The 21,283-nt window shown below is 43.9% G+C and overlaps 1 protein-coding gene across 1 annotated transcript in view; it reads left to right on the top strand.

The window, feature by feature from the left end:
* The window catches only part of MACF1 (microtubule actin crosslinking factor 1), a gene marked incomplete at its 5' end in the record, with an annotated part of 341,097 nt that overhangs the window by 305,152 nt on the left and 14,662 nt on the right, over positions 1 to 21,283 (top strand). The window contains 19 exons of the mRNA XM_082834746.1: positions 71 to 226; positions 389 to 586; positions 1,136 to 1,264; positions 2,065 to 2,238; positions 4,648 to 4,803; positions 4,908 to 5,114; positions 5,253 to 5,372; positions 5,787 to 5,956; positions 6,977 to 7,136; positions 8,212 to 8,406; positions 8,736 to 8,864; positions 10,033 to 10,176; positions 10,642 to 10,830; positions 13,299 to 13,419; positions 13,976 to 14,139; positions 15,528 to 15,690; positions 17,717 to 17,871; positions 18,760 to 18,834; positions 19,901 to 19,918. Of these exons, the coding sequence (XP_082690872.1) occupies positions 71 to 226; positions 389 to 586; positions 1,136 to 1,264; positions 2,065 to 2,238; positions 4,648 to 4,803; positions 4,908 to 5,114; positions 5,253 to 5,372; positions 5,787 to 5,956; positions 6,977 to 7,136; positions 8,212 to 8,406; positions 8,736 to 8,864; positions 10,033 to 10,176; positions 10,642 to 10,830; positions 13,299 to 13,419; positions 13,976 to 14,139; positions 15,528 to 15,690; positions 17,717 to 17,871; positions 18,760 to 18,834; positions 19,901 to 19,918 (2,823 nt within the window). The remainder of the gene's footprint in view (positions 1 to 70; positions 227 to 388; positions 587 to 1,135; positions 1,265 to 2,064; positions 2,239 to 4,647; positions 4,804 to 4,907; positions 5,115 to 5,252; positions 5,373 to 5,786; positions 5,957 to 6,976; positions 7,137 to 8,211; positions 8,407 to 8,735; positions 8,865 to 10,032; positions 10,177 to 10,641; positions 10,831 to 13,298; positions 13,420 to 13,975; positions 14,140 to 15,527; positions 15,691 to 17,716; positions 17,872 to 18,759; positions 18,835 to 19,900; positions 19,919 to 21,283) is intronic.

Below are 21,283 nucleotides of genomic sequence, written 5' to 3'. Positions count from 1 at the left end.
TAAAGTGGACTACTATCTACTGTTTTCTAATTTCCTAACAAACGTTCCCTTTAAATCATTTTCTGAGTAGCATAAGCTAGAAGGTGCTCTCTTGGCCCTTGGCCAGTTCCAGCATGCCTTAGAGGAGCTAATGAGTTGGTTGACTCACACTGAAGAGTTGCTAGATGCTCAGAGACCAATAAGTGGAGACCCAAAAGTCATTGAAGTTGAGCTCGCAAAGCACCACGTAAGTATTTTCATTTTTCATCTCTAAGCCTATTGGTTTGAGACCAGATATTGCCATCAGAAGCTTTTTGATGTTTCTGTACCTTTTGATGTTGTGTGTACCTTAGAGAGCCAGGCTTAATGATACCTATAGAGGTAAATTATGTTGTTCAACATTTTTTAGGTTCTAAAAAATGATGTTCTGGCCCATCAAGCCACAGTGGAAACAGTCAACAAAGCTGGCAATGAGCTTCTTGAATCTAGCGCTGGAGATGATGCCAGCAGCTTAAGGAGCCGTTTAGAAACCATGAACCAGTGCTGGGAGTCAGTGTTACAAAAAACAGAGGAGAGGGAGCAGCAGCTTCAGTCGACGCTGCAGCAGGTACATGCACTGTCCAGGTTAGGTGGGTGGGGCTGTGCACACGACAGCATTCAGAAGGAAGTCCATCTAAGTCGACAAAAGAAAAGCAGTTTGGGGTAGAACCCCCTCTGCCTTGAGGGTCAGTTCTGTGCTAGACTTGTCTGGAAAGAACAACCTTTAACTGGGTCATTCTTTTTGGATTAGTTTGTGGTCCAGTCCCTCTATCTACTATTCAAAGTTAGTAGATCTTTGCTGTAACGAACCTTGTTCACAGATTTAGTTATTTTTTGGATCAAGTCAGGTCCCTCCGTATCCATATTCAACAGTACCTTAGTCAGTCAATTCATCAGGTTATATCAGGCATCTCTGTTACAGTGAGGTTTGAAGGATTCTGCTCAATTCTGAAAATAAGTAAATACGTTGGCCCCATAATCATCCAGCAACAGAACAGCCCTGCGTGAGAGCAGCCTAAAATTCTTCTCTCAAAGAGATTCCTCATGGGGTCATTTAGAAAGTTTACTTTTGAAACTGGAATTGACTACTGACCTTGCTAATGTCTTTTCTCAAAAGGCCCAGGGTTTCCATAGTGAAATTGAAGATTTCCTCTTGGAACTGACTAGAATGGAGACCCAACTTTCTGCATCGAAGCCCACAGGAGGACTTCCTGAAACGGCTAGGGAGCAGCTTGATACACATATGGTAACAGATTTCTTGAAATTGAGCATAAGCATCCCATTTTCAGTAGCTCCTTTCCGAATTCACAGAGATATATGTAGTTGGGAGTCTACAAAGTAGTGCATTTTTACTGACGATATAGTACTTGGGGATTGCTGCTTAGGTACAGGCTTCTAACACCCTGCGATAGGCAGCGACAGGAAAGAGTGAACCAGAAATGCCCTGGGGAGCTGGCAGATTTCGAGTTAATCAGATTGACTGGCACAAGAATATTGATGTGAAGGTGAGAGCATCAAGACAAATAGTGACACAGATATGGTTGTATTTAAGAAAAAGACTGCTGGGACTTCCCTGGTGGTCCAGTGGTTAAGACTTTGTGCTTCCACTACAGAGGCTGAGGGTTCGATCCCTGGTTGGGAAACCAAGATCTTGCATGCCGCATGGAGCAGCCAAAAAATTAAAGGAAAAGCCTACTTGGGGGATTTAGGGAAATGCAATAGAAGCTGACAGTATCTCCAGAAAGTGGCTGAGAGCAAGAGGCAACATAATTTCTAGGCATATCCCTCAGGAAAAGGAGAAATAAATTACTGGGGTCTATTTTTGTGATCTCTGATCCTTAAAAATTCTGTTGGTGACAAAATTATTTTTATATTAAGGAAGAATGGTGGGTTTCATTTCCTAATTGTTCAGCAGTTGAATTGAATCCAAAAGAAAGGATTTTAATCAAAATGAGACCTTCCTTGGCTTTTCCAAACTGTGCTTGTAAATCTGTGTGGGTGTCTTTCAGGGAATTTGCATTACTGATATCTTTCTTGCCCTTATAGGAACTCTATTCCCAGCTGAAAGCCAAGGAAGAGACTTACAATCAACTGCTTGACAAGGGCAGGCTCATGCTTCTCAGCCGTGATGATTCTGGATCTGGCTCGAAGACAGAACAGAGCGTAGCACTCTTGGAACAGAAGTGGCATGTGGTCAGCAGTAAGATGGAAGAAAGAAAGGTATCACCACAACATTCAGTTTGATTACTGTTTGAGTAGTTTGCTTAATGATTACATGCAATTCTCATCTAGTTTCTATGGAAGATTTTTCATTATATTGTAGCAAGCTAGCAGAACTGATATCCTCAGAACTGGCTTTGTGCTAAATCAAGCCATCTTTTCTGCCATTACATTTCTATTTTCCATCCATGTCAAATTGCATTGATGCTGATAGTTTCTGCCGATACTTGCTTTTATGATATTGCATTCCTTTTCTGCATCTACCAGTTAAGGCATTACTGCCTGTTACTGCTCAGTGATGGACTTAAAAATAGGTTTTGTTGGAGTTGGGAGGTTGGGAACAGCATGCAGGGAGTATCACTAATTATTCCTCACACGGAATTTGATGTCTAGTTACTAAAACTCAAGAGCAATAAATTGTATGTCCTCCTCTTACTCTTCCTCAAATTCTCCTCAAACGAAAAGTGATCAGAGATCAAGGCATTTGCCCCCAAACATTGTTTTTTATGAGTACAGAGTTCTAGAATATCACTCTGCATAGAGTTTCTGTGCTGGGCAGCTGAAACGGTAAAATATGTGTCCAAATCCATTGGCCACATCCATTGAACAAGTAGTCGTTAAGCATGTATGTACCAGGCACTGTGCTAGGTGTACAGTGGAAAACAATAAAGGCATGAACTCTGTCATCATGAACTTTAATGTGCAGAAGGAAGTAAACCACATCTTCACACATATAAATGAACATTTTGAGAGAAGCATTAATTTCCTAGGGTCCCTCTAGTGTGGGGTCTGATAACTTTGTTACATGAAGAGTGGGCAGAGGACCTGAGTGTATGGCTGTGTTCTAAGTTTTGGACAGGGTCTTGTCTATAATTCCTGCTGAATGTAGAGCTAAGACTAATTAAAGAAACCAAGGTAGATTCTGGCTCAAAATCAAGTAGTTTCTAGAGGGTTTTGCCACAGTGGAACAAGTTGCCTCAAGGAATATAGTTTTGACCCTTGAACAACATGGGTTTGAACTGCGCAAGTCCGCTTGTATGCAGGATTTTTTTTCTTCACTAAGTATATCTACAGTCCTACATGATCCCTAGTTGGTTGAATCTTTGCATTCAGAACTGTGGATGTGGAGGGCAGACTTTAAAGTTACACACGGATTTCCAGCTTCTCGGAGGATCGACACCCCTAAACCCATGTTGTTAAGGAGTCAACTTTAGTTGTTGAATTGATCGAGCAAAGGCTGTCAATGATAGTTATTTCTGATTTTGTAAGAACATTACATTCCAGGATCGCTAAAATTATTTAAGCCCTGTTGAAGACTATATAGATAAAATGACGTGGGAAGATTTCCTGCCATCTAGGAACTTGCAATATATTTATTGTTAAGCATTTCTATGATAGATTTGAGGTAGATTTCCTTTGTCCACTGAACTTGTTTAGACTGGGTCTATGCATTTTTATAACATTCATCACAGTGTTTTTTAGGTTACAGAAGTAACCTGAAAACACCAAGAGGAAAGTAGAAAGAATACACAACCCATTTAACAGCAATGAACATTTTCAGCGTACTTCTGGGGTTTCTTTCAGTGAATATTTTGCATATATTCATTTTTAACAACCTGTCATTATTCTACTTTGCCTGCCTAGTAGACGGGCCAGGGTCAGAGGCCATCACCCAGATGTTCGGGGTAGAGGTCTCTGAGGATGGAGCTTGTAGACTGTGGAACTGGGATGTACTCGTGGAGAGTAGCGCACACCCTGAATGAGCCACTCTTTTTTGTCATTCTGATTTAGATCGTAACGACTAAAAATTTACATCTATGTAAATTGTCACATTTTTGTTTGAAATGTTCTGGCTTTTATTACCTTTGTTGCTGTAGCATAAGCATAAGTTTCAGACTCAGACTTTTTCAAGTGCCATATTTCCTGCAAACATACTCAGATAGAGAGAGCCCTGCGGTGACCGTCACCGTCACAGTCAGGTGCTTCTCATTTAGTTGTGTTATGCCACAAAAAGGACATTAAAGGAAACTGAGACTTTGCCCAAAGTAGGCTGCAGATCCTGCAGCTGTCACCACTAAAGGGTCTGTTCACTTAACATTTATTGAATGGCTTGAATGCCTTTATTCCTGTTCTTTAATGTCTCAGGAAGTGGGGAATGGCAGAGAAAGCAACTTAGCTGCAAACTGTGCTCTTTCCTTTTCCAAGCACAGTTGTTTCAGTTTCAAACACTAGCACTAAAATGTCCCCTTCTTTGCAAACAGGGCATGTTTGGAGGTTGATTAAATGAGGCTTCCTTCTTAGAAGTCATTTCATTTGGTGTACAATTCACGCCTTTGTCCTTAAAACTATAATTCTTGAATTTGGCACTTTTCTCTGTGTGTGTATGTGTGTGTGTTACTTAAAATTTAGTCAAAGCTGGAAGAGGCCCTCAACCTGGCAACAGAATTCCAGAATTCCCTGCAAGAATTTATCAACTGGCTCACTCTAGCAGAGCAGAGTTTAAACATCGCTTCTCCTCCCAGCCTGATTCTAAACACCGTCCTTTCCCAGATAGAGGAGCACAAGGTAACAATGGCATTACGATGCTGCCTTCCCTTTGAAAGCGCCAATTGAAAGTGATGCTCCTTGATCGTATCTCCAGTTTAAAAAGAGCAATATTTTCCCCTCAGGTGTTTGCTAATGAAGTAAATGCTCATCGAGACCAGATCATTGAGCTGGATCAAACTGGGAATCAGTTAAAGTTCCTTAGCCAGAAACAGGACGTTGTTCTGATCAAAAATTTGCTGGTTAGCGTCCAGTCTCGATGGGAGAAGGTTGTCCAGCGATCTATTGAAAGAGGACGATTGCTGGATGATGCCAGAAAGCGGGCAAAACAAGTAAGTTATAAAAGAAAGATACTAATTTACTGAACAACCTTGGGCTGCATGTTTTGAGTCTCCGCATTGGTTCACATAAAAGTGCTGTGTAGTGTGCATATTCATTCCTGTTATAACGTATTTCTTACGTAATTTTAGTTCCATGAAGCTTGGAAAAAACTGATTGACTGGCTAGAAGATGCAGAGAGTCACCTGGACTCAGAACTGGAGATATCCAACGACCCAGACAAAATTAAACTTCAGCTCTCAAAGCATAAGGTACAGCAGTTCATTGCTCTTAGGTCCTAAGCTTGGTGTTCACTGATGATTGTAGCTTGATAAAAACACAGAACTAGTCAAAAGAAAACTAATCGGTTAATGTTAAATGGCCAAGATCATAGAGCCATGTTGTATCTGGACAGTGTCTAACCATGACAATTCCTCATTTAAATAAGAGTTCAAACAAAGTGACTGTGGGAGTAAGCAGCTGAAACTGTGGGCTTTTAGAAATAGTCATGCACTGCTCTATGTGGCACAGACAAAACCTTATAAATTTCTTCAGGATAAGCTGTTGTTAATTTTAGTTCAAGTAGTAGTGACATTCATACTATTTCTGGTTACCCACCTGAAAACTCGATGTCATCTGACTTTTAGCGTGGTTTTTTTTTTTTTTTTAAATCTTTTTGAGAACAGGAGTTCCAGAAAACTCTTGGTGGCAAACAGCCTGTGTATGATACCACAATTAGAACAGGCAGAGCACTGAAAGAAAAGACTTTGCTTCCTGATGACACTCAGAAACTTGACAACTTACTGGGAGAAGTCAGAGACAAATGGGATACTGTTTGTGGCAAGTCTGTGGAGAGGTGAGTGTGAAATGTCCCTTTTCGTGGATCTGTGTGTTATCCCCAAAGTAACCAGGAGACAGTGACAGGATTCTAGAAAGTGGTAATAAAGCTAATGTATCAGTAACAGTAGCATCTTGCTATCTCCAGTTAATTCAGTGAGAGTTATGAAATAATTTGAATCAGATATATTAAAATTATCATATTTTAAACTTGAACCTTTACTGTATTACAAAGAGAGAAGCCTATAAAATCAGGCCAACAGTAAAAGAAGATCTGTAACTCTAAATACATGTAAATCACAAATTTGTAATGCCAGTAGCTGTCTCACTGAGTGTCTCTGTGTCAGACACTGTACAAAGCCTCCAATGTAGTATCTCATTTAACCATCTTGAGGCTCATTAATCCTCACAGCAACCACTGAGGTGTGGGTACTGTTCTTCCCATTTTACAGATGAGGAAATGGTCACAAAGAGGTTTCTTAACTCCCCCATGCTCACTCAGCTACTAAGCAGCAGAGCTGAGATTTGGTTCTAAAAGTTGTACTTTTATCCACTTGTACCAGCTATGCTATGTAAGCATTATGATACCTCTGTATTATTTGTACTCCCAATTTTTCAGATGAAGTGACTGAGGTTCAAAGAGACAGCCAGAGTCTCACAACTGGTGGAGAGTTAGGAGTTGAACTCCTGGCTCCAAATCATTAATAGAACCACCACCCTCTACTGGAATGGTGTAATGTAAATAAAAAGACCTTGGGTTGTAGGGTGTGCATAGCATACCGTGTGCATAGCAGTTGGACTCTAAAATGCCAGAAGGGCATCTACACCGGTCTCCTGCACTATGCTTAATCCATTTTAGAGAGTGGTTTAATTTAAAATGTCTAAACATCTCTTAGTCACTTTTTACAGTATTTCTAACTGTTCTAACACAGCAGTCCCTCTCTAGATAAAGTTCAAGCAGTATTCCTGTTCAGCGGTCAGAATTGTGAGCCATTCATAAAAGAACCACTAACCAGTGAAGTTTGTGTGCTTTTCTCAGGCAGCACAAGTTGGAGGAGGCCCTGCTGTTTTCGGGCCAGTTCATGGACGCTCTGCAGGCCTTGGTGGACTGGTTGTACAAGGTAGAGCCGCAGCTGGCTGAGGACCAGCCTGTGCACGGGGACCTGGACCTCGTCATGAACCTCATGGATGCCCACAAGGTGAGGGGCGAGATCTGGGCTGCGTGGAGGGCAAAGCCGTTGGGTCCTGCACCTGTGTGTGCCTTCAGCTCATGGTACCCTTGTACGGCTCCCCTAGAAAGAAAGTCTGAAAGAGCCTGTGTCTCTGCTTGTCAGAGAGGCAGCTCCCTGCTCTGTGTGTTTAAACAAACTGTTACAGGGATTCTGCATCAGCCACAAGGAATTTACCAAAGTTGGTTTGATTCAGATTTGCCAGTGTGTAAACTTCACATTGAGGGCCCCCCCTCAGTTTCCTGTTTATATCTCTCAGTTGAGTCAAAATGGATTTAAATTCAGGAGACCCTCAAGATATCCATTTCCACTGATTCTTAACATGAAAATGAGTGTTTTTTAAGCTACTTCTGAACCTGACAGGCCAGCTCCGTGCACACCAGCATTTAGTGTAACCTACACCTGTACGTTGAACTACATACTGTCCTCCTGCTTCAGCACAAAGCGTTGAGCTTTACCTTGAAGTTACACCAGATTCTTATGTGCGTGGCAGGTGGGCTCTTACCAAGGGGGAAGGGGGGAGGGAGAGATAAATTGGGAGATTGGAATTGACATGTACACACCACTATATATAAAATAGATATCTGATAAGAACCTACAGTATAGCACAGGGAACTCTACTCAATACTCTGTAGTGAACTATATGGGGAAAAAAAATCTAAAAAAGAGTGGATATATTTATATGTATAACTGATTCACTTTTCTGTACAGCAGAAAGTAACACAATATTGTTAAATCAACTATAAAAATTAATTTTAAAAAAAACTCCCACAATTCTGGAGATGCTAGTAGAGCATAATTCCTGTTTCACAGATGAGACTGGGACTCCAGTTAAGCAGCTTACCCAAAGTCACGCCTCTCACATTCAGAGCCACATCCTGTGGTGGTTCTTTCTTACTTGTGACCCCACCTCCGTCTGTGCATAAAGACACACAATTGGAACCTACCAAGGAGAATTGAAGGAAATGACTACTTTCTCTGTGGTTTTACTTCTTGAATTCAAAACATTTGTAAGACAAACCAATTCTCCTGTTTTCTTTTCCAGGTTTTCCAGAAGGAACTGGGAAAGCGAACGGGAACCGTTCAGGTCCTAAAGCGATCAGGCCGGGAGCTGATTGAGAACAGTCGAGATGACACCACTTGGGTGAAAGGGCAGCTCCAGGAACTGAGCACTCGCTGGGACACCGTGTGTAAACTCTCCGTCTGCAAACAGAGCCGGCTTGAGCAGGCCTTGAAGCAGGTCAGACAGCGCCTGGGGTTGGGCCTGAGCAGAGTCAGTCTAGCCTCTTTATCAGGATTGGTTTCAGCCAGTCTTGTAAGGAACACAAAGTCAAAAATTGATATTCTAAATGCTCAACAAGATTTTAACCCGCATCCATATAAGAGAAATAATGAGTTTAGTTGGTTTTTCAAGTTGCACAGATGAAAGATGACCTTTGTGGGGCTTTGATAGAGCCTTCAAGTGCCTGTGGTACTCCACTGAGTTCAGGCCAGACCGTTCCCTGGCATACCATGTCCAGGACCTTGGCTGCAGAGAGAGCTTCAGTCTCTTGTGCTTGGTTATTTCAGGCAGAAGAGTTTCGGGACACAATTCACATGCTGTTGGAGTGGCTTTCTGAAGCCGAGCAGACACTGCGTTTTCGGGGGGCACTTCCTGATGACACAGAGGCCCTGCGGTCTCTCATCGACACTCATAAGGTAATCCATCCCCCCGGTGCAGGGACCCATGCCACCCACATGGGGAGGGTGGCCACGCCACCAACGGAAAGCAGCTTTTGCTTAGAAACGTTAGACCTCATGTGAAAAGGAGCAAAGCCAGAATGGGCCCAGCTTACTCATTATTAGGAATGAGAGGGAAACGATTGGTGGGTTTTGTGACCCCTTAAAGACCACTCATCCACTCATTCTTACAAAAGTAGCACATGCTGGTTGTAAACAAGTCAGACAGCTGGCGTTAATATAGAGGAAAACACGGGCTGCTCTACCTTTATGCCCCACCTGCACACGCCTTGTGTGACTTTCCTTATGTTACCAGCTCCAGGCCCTGATCTGTGCCCCTAGAACTGCTCACCAAGCTGCAGAATATAATACAGTGTCTGGGGCTTCAGTGTGACTGTGCTAACAAGGTGGGAAATGTTTCCTTTTTTAATTTTGGTGTTTCCCACCGAGAGATTTTAATCATGGTTTTGTCATTGCATTGTGTTGTAGGTATTTTTAAAATGTTGTAGTGTTGGCAACAAAGCAGATTATTTGCCTTTGAAATTTGTAATGTAATGTGCATATATGAAGTTTGGGAAGAGGGGGTTGAGGCACTGGGGTGATTCTGATGGGAAGACAGGGCTGGGAGCTGGTGGAACTCCCAGACGTGTGTCTTCAGGAGCTTCCTCTCTGGTTGTTAGGAAGGACACTTGGTCTCTGAGTCCAGGAGAAAAGCTATGGTCATTCGATTGCCTTCTGTTCTAGTAGTATTCATAATCTTTTTCCTATCTCATCTTGAACAACAACAACAAAAATGTATTGTTTTGTAGCTGTCAGTGTATGTGTCCAAGACAACACCATTTACACATATGGAAATGAATCCAAGCAGGAATTTATAAAAAGAGAGAGAGATCAGGAAAAGGGTCATGCCTGCGTCTCTCTAGTCCTTATCATCTGTGCAGAGAAAGTCATCTTTGTGAAATCCCTCGCTTCTCCCCACCTCTGAGAACTGGAAAGAAAATGACAGAGATGCCTAAATGCAGGCTTTTAGAGTTCTGTGTCAACATAGAGTCGAAAAACACACTAAAGTTGTTTACCCCTCTCAGTGTAAACTAACAGCGCTGCTAGACTAGGTTTAAGGTTTTGATTTCAAATCTTGTTTGTTTAGGAATTCATGAAGAAAGTGGAAGAAAAGCGCGTGGATGTTAACACAGCAGTGGCCATGGGAGAAGTCATCCTGGTGGTCTGCCATCCTGATTGCATCACCACCATCAAACACTGGATCACCATCATCCGGGCTCGCTTTGAGGAGGTGAGTTCCTAGTTTTAGAGGAAGACCGCACGTGCCCCATAAAATGGGTGAACAGCAGTAAAATACTCCAGAGCTTCCCCACCCCCACATAAGGAATCTTTCACTCACTGTGAATATCTCAACAAGAATCAAGTTATTCGCATTTTAGTAGTGACTGTTTTCTTGATAATGTGCAGAAACCTGGAAGGATGGTGCCGGTGTTGTGATGTATTCCTTGATGACGCCCGGTGGACACGTGGTGTGTTCTTCCCTCCTTCCTGAGAATTCTGTGTCTAATACCACGTGCCACATTTGGTTTCGGGGGAGCTGATTTCTTACTCCAGCTCTGTCTCCAGAATAAGAGTGAAGCCTCTTGACTGCTTGGGTGGTCTTTCCCCTAAAAGTCATTGTTAGGCTCACACAAAAAAGGGCTTTGAAAACGAGGGATGTGCTTGGCTGACAGCCGACGGGTTCCCTCCCCCGCAGGTCCTGACGTGGGCCAAGCAGCACCAGCAGCGCCTCGAAGCCGCCCTGTCAGAACTGGTGGCCAACGCCGAGCTCTTGGAAGAACTTCTGGCGTGGATCCAGTGGGCCGAGACCACCCTCATTCAACGGGATCAGGAGCCAATCCCTCAGAACATCGACCGAGTTAAAGCCCTTATCGCTGAGCATCAGGTATCCTCACCACATCGTGTGGTCGCGTGTTTCCTGCATGGCTCATGGAGCCCGTTTCCTTGGCCCTGTGCATCCGTGTTTTAATTGCTGCTGAACATACTCCCGCAGACTTAGCAGCTTAAAACACGCTTACTGTCTCAGAGTTTCCGTGGGGCTAGGGGACCAGGGGACGTCTTACCAGGCTGAAATCAAGGTGTCGGCCAGCACTGCAGTTCCCACCCAGGCTCTTCCAGGTTGTTGGTGTCGTTCATTTCACTGCAGTGTAGGATGGAGGTCTCCCTTTTCTCGCTGGCTGTCAGCTCCTGGAGGCCACCCTCAGGTCTTAGGCACACGGCAGTCTCACAGTATGGCAGCGTCTGTCTTCAAAGCCAGCAGGAGACCCTCCATCCTGCTCTGACAGATCTTATATAATAAAACGTAATCCAGGGCTTCCCTGGTGGCACAGTGGTTGAGAATCCGCCTGCTGACGCGGGGGACACGGGTTTGAGCCCTGGTCCGGGAAGATCCCACATGCTACAGAGCAACTAGGCCTGTGCGCCACAGCTGCTGAGCCTGCGCTCTGGAGTCCGCAAACCACAACTACTGAAGCTCGTGCGCCTAGAGCCCGTGCTCCGCAACAAGAGAGGCCACCGCAGTGAGAAGCCCACGCACCACAACAAAGAGTAGCCCTCGCTCGCTGCAACTAGAGAAAGCCTGCGCACAGCAACAAAGAGCCTACTCAGCCAGAAATTAATTAATTAATTTTTTTAAAAAAAAAAACACCATAATCCAGGAGTGGCTGCCCATGCTTTCTACAGGTGTTGCCCACACTTGAGGGGGAGAGTACACAGGACATGTATGTCAGGAGTCTTGGGGCCTGGCTTAGAAATCTGCCTGCCGCATCCTGTTTCTATTGACTTGCCTCTGTGCCAAGGTCCCATTACTTGGGACCTATCCCATTACACCTGGATTCAGAAAGACGTCTTGCATGTACTCAGAGATGGGCCAGACAACACATCAAACTAAACTGAACAGAGGAAAGCTCAGTTAGGAGACAAATTTGGTTTTTAACCATGATAATTTACACCAAATGCAAGCATGGATCTTGCCTAGTTATACTGTGGACATAAGGTCTTTTTAGCATATGTAATTAGCCTGGCCAGTGAGGACTCCCTGTACTTCCCATCAAGTTTACCTACGTTGACCCCTTCTCTCCTGAGTGAGATTATCTTCTTCCATCAGGGCCAGTCCCTCTCCCTTCTGTTATCACCTCTCATTCCTTGTGCCTTTAAGCTCCCCCCTCTTGTGTCCCCCCATGTCTCTGACGACTCTTTCTCAGTCTTCTTAGCTGGTTCCTCTTCCTCTATCCACTTGTTAACGTTGTTCCCCAAAGTTCCATTCTTGACCCTCTTCTCATACCTGAGGTTGTATCTGGCCTGACACCTTCATCCAGCACCTGTACACCCAGGGCTTCCACATCTCCTGGCTTGTCTGCAGCATGCAGGAAGCTAGAGGCAGCTCTAAAACTCCATTTCATCCCTGCTTCCTGGCCCTGACCCCATCCTCCCTTGCGCACCTGCCTCCTCTCTCCTCATCCACCCAGTCACCCAACACAGGAGTGACTCCTTTTTCTTTACCCCCTACATTCAGCCAGTTATCAGGTCTTACCTGTCCTACTTTCAAAATACTTCTTGGCTTCTTCTCTCCTGCCCCGGCTCAGGCCCTCACTGTGTTTTGCCTCAATTACTGCAATGGCTTCCCAACTTGCCCGCCTCCCCCCTTTCCATCCTCCTTCCTACACTGAGGCCAGAATGATAGCTCTAAAACAGAGATCTGATTGTGTCTCTTCTCTAGATCGGAATCCTTCAGTTGCCCACCCACCCGTAAACACCCCCCCGCGCCCCCCCCCCACACACACACAGATTGCTCTCAGAATAAAACCCCAGTCCCTTAGCCTGACACAAGGCCTTTCTGGACCCTTCTCCTGCCTGCCTCTCCAGCTGTCCCTCTTGCCTCTCCTCTGATTGTATCCTCAGCCAGTGATCAGCAGGGCTCTGGCTCGCTCCACTGTCAGGCTTCCGTGGGACTGCCCTGCCCCCAGCCTTTGGCTCATTCTTCATCCTGCAGCACACAGCTCAGGCACCAGCCTCCGGGCAGCCTTCCTCCCCACATTGGGCTGTGGGTGCCTGTCCTAGTCCTTCTTTCGGAGCCCTGGGTGCCACTCATTGCTCTGACTGCCTGGTTTCCTCACTCAGCTGTGAGCTCCTGGAAGTCAGAGCCATGTCTTATTCCTTCAGGTCTCCAGAACCTGATGAAGTGCCTCACTCAAGGCCACAATCATGTTTCTTGAAAGGAGTGCAGCCGTGTACGAAGGCATTTGCAGTTGCTCCATCTGTCACAGGCTTGGCCCTTGTTAGTAAGAAGTTGCCTAATCCCATCTTAGTCCAAGAAAACTCTCAACCCTTTTCCTTGTTGTTTGTGTTTAACAGACATTTATGGAGGAGATGACTCGCAAACAGCCTGACGTGGACCGGGTCACCAAGACGTACAAAAGGAAGATCATAGAGCCAGCCCATGCGCCTTTCATGGAGAAGTCCCGCGGTGGCAGCAGTACGTGGCCGCCTGTTGTGCAGGATGCTTCCTTCCTGCTCACTGATGAGTGCTTCCCAAGTGCCCAGCAGAAATTTCTTTTCCATTTTCAAAAACCATATTGGATTTGAACAAAAATCTTTTTTGAAACTCACTTTTCTTACACTGACAAACAATAACTAGACTCCAGTTTTTTGAATTGGTAGAAATTTGGAGTTGGTGAAGCAGATTCTTTTGCAGTGACCTTTCCATGTTTTGGTCATCAGCGCTGACTGTTGCGCTAATTTCATCATAAAATAAATCTGCTCCTGTAGAACCACTGACATTTCCTCAGTTTGCTACGGTAGGACAGAATTGATTGAAGGTATGAGACAGGTACCTGTTGACTGGGGAAAAGCATCAATAGTTTTTAGGTCAGTGTGCTTCCATGTCTAGGTGTAGCCAGGTCCCGACTTCCTTTTCTCAGTTACTGACCGGACGTCATCATGAAGATCTTCTAGGTCCATACAGACGGCAACTTCTCTCTGTGAACTGACTAAACCAGCTTTTCTAATCTCATGATGATTTTTCCTTTCAGGAAAGTCTTTGAGTCAGCCCACACCTCCTCCCATGCCAATCCTTTCACAATCTGAAGCAAAAAACCCACGGATCAACCAGCTCTCTGCCCGCTGGCAGCAGGTGTGGCTTTTGGCACTGGAGCGGCAGCGGAAGCTGAACGACGCCTTGGACAGGCTGGAGGAGGTGAGGCCCCGCCAAGCAGCCTTCCCTGGAGGGAGGTGACTTTTATCAAAACACAGCCCTTCTGAGGCCCTCTGAACATCACCTGTGTGCCTTGACCCACTTATGCAGAAGGAGGAACCGAGCAGTGTAGGCCAGGACTCTGTCCTCCAGGCCCCCTGGGAGAACAGACACATGTGAGGAAACCAACAACAGATAGGCCGTAGCACTGGTGGTGGAAAGCAGGCAGCCAGCCAGTCCAGGAGGGTCCAGCCTGTGACGCGACCCTCCTCGGCACCTGGCCTTGGTTGAGGATCAGGGGCATAACTTTGCAAGGTTACCGCCAAGTGTGGAGCTTCTCACAAAAATGACCATTACTGAGCCTTTTGTGTAGATATAAGCTACCCATTTCTAAAACGAGTAATTTTTTTATCGGCCTGTCATTCTATCAGTATTTTTCTTCAGTAGATTATGAAAAGCTAATCTATTTTGAAGTATCATTAACCAATCTAAAAAATATAGTACTTCACTTCCTAGTTTCTAAAACAAATTTCTAATATCTTTTATATTTTTTTATTTGTGCATATCAAAGCAGCTATGCCCAGAAGTGAGTGTTCTGTGTTTTTTGTTGTTATTTCTGTAGATCCGGTTGAGTTTTAAGCATATTTGGTTTTGGCTTTTTCTTTTTTCCCCATTCCTTCCAACTTTGGAGTTTGAAAGACCAGGGGGAAAACCGCTGCACTGTTTAAGTCATTCTGAGTCTGTGTCACTGACATAGTCCAAGTAGCTCAGCATCATTCTGCCCACTGCATAGACCTGCTGCCATCTACCAGGGCCAAATATTTAAAATGGGAGTCAGAAGGACAGTTCACTCCCTCTGCTGCCATCCCAAAGAAATGTGCTTGGGTGCAGGACTGGATTCTTGATGCTTCCAACCGGAACTCAAACTATCTCAGAAGACCAGTGGGGAGGGGGGCTGAGCCTCGAAGACATAGGCCTCTGTGTGATTATAGTTCCTTTCAAAATCACATAAGTGAGGAGTGCTAAGGACGTCTTTTCTGGGATAGAATCCATTCTCTTACATCTAAGGGGATGATCTTTTGAAAAAGTGCCAAGGGAAAGCAAGGCTGGCTCCACCCATTCTTGTTCTGCGTGCTCCGTATTTTCCATGGTGGTTGTCCAGTTACCGTTTCTCTCGCTGCTCCATTTTACCACAGCTTGTGTAAATAATCATGGCTTTAAGTGAAGGAGCCAGAGTGTGCGTTCCCAAAAGATGCAATACACAGATATCATTGTTGGTCCCCCTTGAAAGGCCTGCATGGCTTTGCTGGATGTCTGAAAGTTTTCGTATGCTCTGGGCAGGTTTGAAGGCCAAACAGTAGGTCTTGTTGACACCTCTGATTTCTGTCTAGTTGAAGGAATTTGCCAACTTTGACTTTGATGTTTGGAGGAAAAAGTATATGCGTTGGATGAATCACAAAAAGTCTCGGGTGATGGATTTCTTCCGGCGAATTGACAAGGACCAGGATGGGAAGATAACACGTCAGGAGTTTATCGATGGCATTCTAGCATCCAGTGAGTCCAGTCATAATTCCTTGCACCTACTTTGTAGAAGCAGGCTATATTCCGGCTAAACAGTCTTTCTCAAGTTAAAGCTGTAGTCTTAGGGAAGAAATAATGTACCTGCTTACTAAAATTGGTCTATTGTTTTGATGGAGGGAAGAACCTCCATCATTTTGCTAGGAATAAAAAATGCAGGTCTTGTTTGACACATTATGGCAAGCAAAACATATTCGAGGTATAGAAAAGAAGCTAACTTTTGTGAATAACGAGGTGCTAAGTACAGGCAGACCTTGGAGATGTTGCAGGTTTGGTTCTAGACCACCGTAATAGAGCAAATATTGCAGTAATGTTTCCCAGTGCATATAAAACTGTTGTTTATACTATTCTGTAGTCTGTTAAGTATGTAGTAGTGTTATATCTTAAAAAACGATGTGCATACCTTAATTTAAAAATACTTTATTGCTAAAAAATGCTGACCATCGGCTGAGCCTTCAGCAAGTCATAATCCTTTTGGCAATAGTAACATCAAAGATCATTGATCACAGATCACCATAACAAATATAATAATAATGAAAAAGCTTGAAATATTGCAGGAATTACCAAACTGTGACACAGAGACATGAAGTGAGCAAATGCTGTTGGAAAAATGGTGCCGACAGACTTGCTTGACACAGGGTTGCCACAGACTTTCAATTTGTTTTAAAAGGGGGAGAGAGAATATCTGTGAAGTGCAGTAAAGCGAAGCACAGTAACATGAGATGCGCCTGTAAAATGTTTTTTAAAATAAGTTTTTTACAATATCAGTTGCTCAGATTAAATCAGATTAAATTTTTATTCCTTCCGGTTTTATTGAGATATAAGTAGCATACAGCACTGTATAAGTTTAAGGTGTACAGCATAATGATTTGGTTTACAGACTATGAACTAATTATCACAATAAGTTTAGTGAATATCCATCATCTCATAGGTACAAAATTAAAGAAATAGAAAAAAATGTGTTTTCCTTGTGATGATAACCCTTTGGATTTACTCTCAACAACTTTCATATGTAACATATAGCAGTGCTAATTAATTATATTTATCATGTCGTACATCACGTCCCTCATGATGTCAGTTTCTGGCATCTGCATAACAGCTTACAAAATGTATGATCGCATTTATTTTCAGCAGAAGGAATAAGGCATAAAGTTGTAAGTGACTTGCCAAGATCACAAAGCACATCTCACAGCTGTGTTACTTCACATGGGTGGCCCAGGAAGGCCTGTCTGGAGGTAATATTTGAGCTGAGACCTAGGTGATGATAAGGTTCCAGCCATGTCAAGATTTCAGGGGAGAGATAGAGGCAGAGCCACAGCAGATCTAAAGTGCTGAGATGGGAATGAAGTTGGCATGTTCTAGGAATGGAAAGGTTAACACGGCTGGAGTGTCATGACCTTAGAGATGGTAAGATGTGAAGTTGGAAAGGTAGGAAACAGCCATTAATGCGGAGCTTTGTTGGCCATCATGAACGGATCAGATCTTATTCTAAAGACAGTGGGCAGCCAGCAGAGGTTTCCATCTGAGAGACAGTATAGTCCAGTTTACGTTTTAATAAGTCACTCTGGCTATTGTAAACATTCACACTCTGGAAAGCAGTTGTCAAGAACCCAAGGCAGTAATCTAAATGTAGAAAAACTTTATCCTATTAACTCCAAATTGTCGCTCTCCTGAAATAATCTATATATCCAACAACAGTGGAGTGGATAAGTAAATTCTGAAGTTTGTTGGTAGGCCTCTGGTTTTAAATTGCATTGGGGAGGGGGGTAGATGAGTCTATAAGCAAAAATGCCAAAAACCTGAGTATGCTCTGCGTAATTTTTTTTTTGGTGATTTTTATCTTTATAATATTTTATATTTTCTAAGTTTTCTAAAAGGACTGTATACTGTTTTCCAGAAAAAAATCAAGACAAATTTTTTTTAAAGAAGTATTTATATAACCACCAACCAACCAAGTAAGCCCTCTTAGTTAACGTTCCAAAATGTGATTAATTTTCTCCAGAGTTCCCTACTACCAAGTTAGAGATGACTGCTGTTGCTGACATTTTTGACCGCGATGGGGATGGCTACATTGATTACTATGAATTCGTGGCCGCTCTCCATCCCAACAAGGATGCTTATCGACCAACAACTGATGCAGATAAAATTGAAGATGAGGTACGGGAAAGAGTTGTATTTGGAGTACATTTTTGACCGTAGGTTACTACTGTCCTGAATTTGGTTGGGTATAATTGCCGTATCAGCCCTTTAGCGTGTCTGTTGGGAGGTGATTATCTGGAGTTCTTTTTGGGGATCCCCTTTTGGATGGTGTTGCCCCAGTGGATGTCCGACTCTTGAGCTGTAGCTCAGTCTCAATGAATTGTTACCTAAGTGAGTCACCTCTGTGTGGTGCTCTGCAGCTTGCAGAGAACCTCTCCAGGGCACCATGTTGCTTAGAACAGACTCATCTCTCAGTCCTGAGATCCTACCTCGGGATGCAGGAGAGCGTCTTCATGTGTAGCATTTAAGGGGTGATACATAAAAGTAATGTTTAAGATGATGTGTACCCACCAAACTTTCTGCCTAATTAAGAACTGTATCACACTGAAAATTGTATCACACCAAAAAGTGTGAATTCATTGGTAGCACATCCTGGGATGGGAGAGGCAGTGGGCCTGGTCTTGGAGAGTGGCTTGGAGCACTCCAGGACTGACTTCCAGGGAATTTGGGCTCCTAGGTTGACCTTTAAATCAGCTCATAGTTTGCTTTATTAGTCAGTTAATATTGATGCGTGCGTATTAGCACATTTGAGGAAATTTTGAAGCAGGATGGAAGAATGTGGTGTTGTATCATTACTGGGGAATTTCTTTCATACTCAGCGTCTGAGTATCCCAGTTAGTGAGACTCACAATAGAAGATAAACACATGTGTCAAAAGCCTGAGGTGCCTAAAAAGTATGTAATGAAGAGCTTCTCTGATGACATATAAAAACCTTTGTTTCTCTGCAGAGGAAGTCTTGCTTTACCCTTCACACTTTTCTCTTTTTCTGTTGTTCACAACCAATAGGTCACAAGACAAGTGGCTCAGTGTAAATGTGCAAAAAGGTTTCAGGTGGAGCAGATTGGAGAGAATAAATACCGGGTAAGAAAGAGAAAACCAGTCCTTTGTGGTGGTCATTCCTGCTGTGTGGCCCTTACAGGTGAAAGCAGCCTGACACACAGCAGATGGCTGATCCCACCTTCCCGTCACCGATGCTTGGAGTACCAAAGCCAGTGGAGACTTGCAGTGCGATCAGTCTGTGGCCCTCACCTCTGTAGGTGCCAATTATCAGGTGTCCTGTGAGCTGAGCTTTAGTGCCCCACATAGTTGCATCTGGAAAATAGTGCCGTATCTAGCCAGCAGTAGCTTGTATGGGATCCAACATAGGAGACATTTCAGAGCCCTCTCTTCACTGCCAAACAGGTCTTTGAGGAAATGGAGGCACCTTTATCATAAGATAAGGAAACAATTATCTAATGACTGACCATTGCCCCCAGAGAGCTGGTCATTGTGAGCCCAAGTGGCTCGCAGGCTCAGAAAGGGCAGGAGAAGCTCTGTCCAGGCCCCACAGGACGCTCAGCCTGCTCAGTAGTCTTCCCTGGAAAGCTGTGCCGAGCGAGGCCATAACTGAGTGAACTGTGCTGTGTTTTAGCTTCTTTGGGGACCAGGGTGGGGCACAGAAGGGATCTATGACAGGACCCCTAAAATGTATCCAGCAGTTTGTCAGGGTTCTCTACAGTCCTAAGGAAGATCTAGGATTGTCAGAGAGGATTTAGATGGCCAGATAGCATAGTTACATGCACCCAGTTAGAAACAGGAAAATGAGGTTCCATTAGCACGTCACAACTGTCTTCAAGGTCCAGCAGAGTCACACTGTGCTGCTCTGAGCCAGGGGGTGGAGTGTTGGGTGACTCTGCCTTGGATCCAGCCCAGGGTTTTGAGTTAATAAGGCTCCAAGCAATCTTATAATGGTTTTATTTCTTTTTTTTAAATTACCTGTGAGAGAAATGAGTTAACAAATATGGTCAGTATGTGTTGTTCTGCATGGAACTGGTAATATGATTACGTGATTTTCATTCCTTAGTGTTAATTTGACAAAACGTTCTTTTCTCTCTCTCTTTTTTTTTTTCCTTCCTTTTCCTCCATCCTTAACTCTTACTGTCTGTAGTTCTTCCTCGGCAATCAGGTACAGTGTGCCTTGCAAATGTTGTTTTTGGTGGAAATGGTCTGTGTGGCTAATGCTGCCTGTTCTTTGCTGTGGGGAGAGGACGTAATCTGAAGCATGCCTGGGTCATGTCTGGTAGTCTTACCAAGTGGAGAAACTGATAGCAGGGCTAGTATTGTAAAGCTGTCTCAGAAGCAAAAGGATATAAGTATATATAATTTTCCATTTAAAATTAGATTGGCTGACGACGATATTTTGGTGGGCTGAGTTAAAAGTAGTATGGTTCTGGGGAAGTTAAAGCTATGGTATCAATCCATCCCACTTCTAAAAAAGAGCCCAGTCTTGTCAGAATACCAGACAGCACAGTTCTGATTTACACCCAAGTCTTTTGACCGTTAACACAAATTTTATAATGCACACTAAGTCAGAAAAGTCTTAGGGTATTTAAGATACTGTGTTTAAATACCTTACTAAAATTTTAGTTACCTGTGCTTACGTTACATTTTATAATCATAAGGGATGTGAGAAGGAGTGTGGAACTCATACTTGGCTTGTAGCCTGACGTTTGCCGATTATGGCCAGCCAGCATAATCTAATGGGATCAAATTAGACTTGCAAAGATTGAATGCTTTTGACTCCACTTGGTAACTCTAACCTTTTAGATCTCTTTGAGGGCTCTGGGGTCCTATGTCTTAAAGTGGAAGGAAGTTGCATGGGTAAAATTTGTCTTGTGATATGAAATCAGAAACACTAATAGTTGATTTGAAGCCTTCACTCAAAGTTCCAGGCACTGCTTTAACCACCAACTACAGTAACATTCTGGGCCAGTGGGAAGAACGAAGGATGGAAAGAAACTAAAGACAAGAACAGTCAAACTGGCTTTAAATAAGTCATTGCGTAAGAGTGCCAAGTAGTACCTAAAGGTTGTACCTGTTTGCTAGTGACTGCATGTGGGCACCAGGGGCCCCTTTGAAGTGGCACCGATGTCCTCCTCTACTCCACTGACCAGCAGAGGGTCAGAGGGTTAGTTCCAATGTTTGGAACAGAATTATGAAGTTTCACTTTATACACGAGGCACCTGAGGCCTTAAGGACCACTGTGCCAACAGTCACACAGCTAATGTTAGAGCAGTGACGCAGAGAAGGAAGCAGAGCTTACTGTTGTTGCCTCTAAGACTGTTAGGAGGTTTTTGCCTCACTGGCAATCCCTCTCTACCAGATTCCTGCAGGTCCCTGTTTTTAGAGCCGCTATAACTCCTTCCACATTCATCTCTCTGGCCTCCCCCAGACACTTTTGGCCCCTGGCTTGGGTCAAACCTCCTTTTCCCTATAGCTCAGTAAAAGCAAGTTAGAATCTTTCAGAGAGAGCTTTAGTAAGAAATTAAGG

The sequence above is a fragment of the Leucopleurus acutus genome, assembly GCF_964270905.1.
Source record: "Leucopleurus acutus genome assembly, chromosome: 2".
In the NCBI taxonomy this organism is placed as follows: domain Eukaryota; kingdom Metazoa; phylum Chordata; class Mammalia; order Artiodactyla; family Delphinidae; genus Leucopleurus; species Leucopleurus acutus.
Note: the sequence above shows the minus strand (reverse complement) of the source record. Positions and strands in the feature narration are given on the sequence as shown.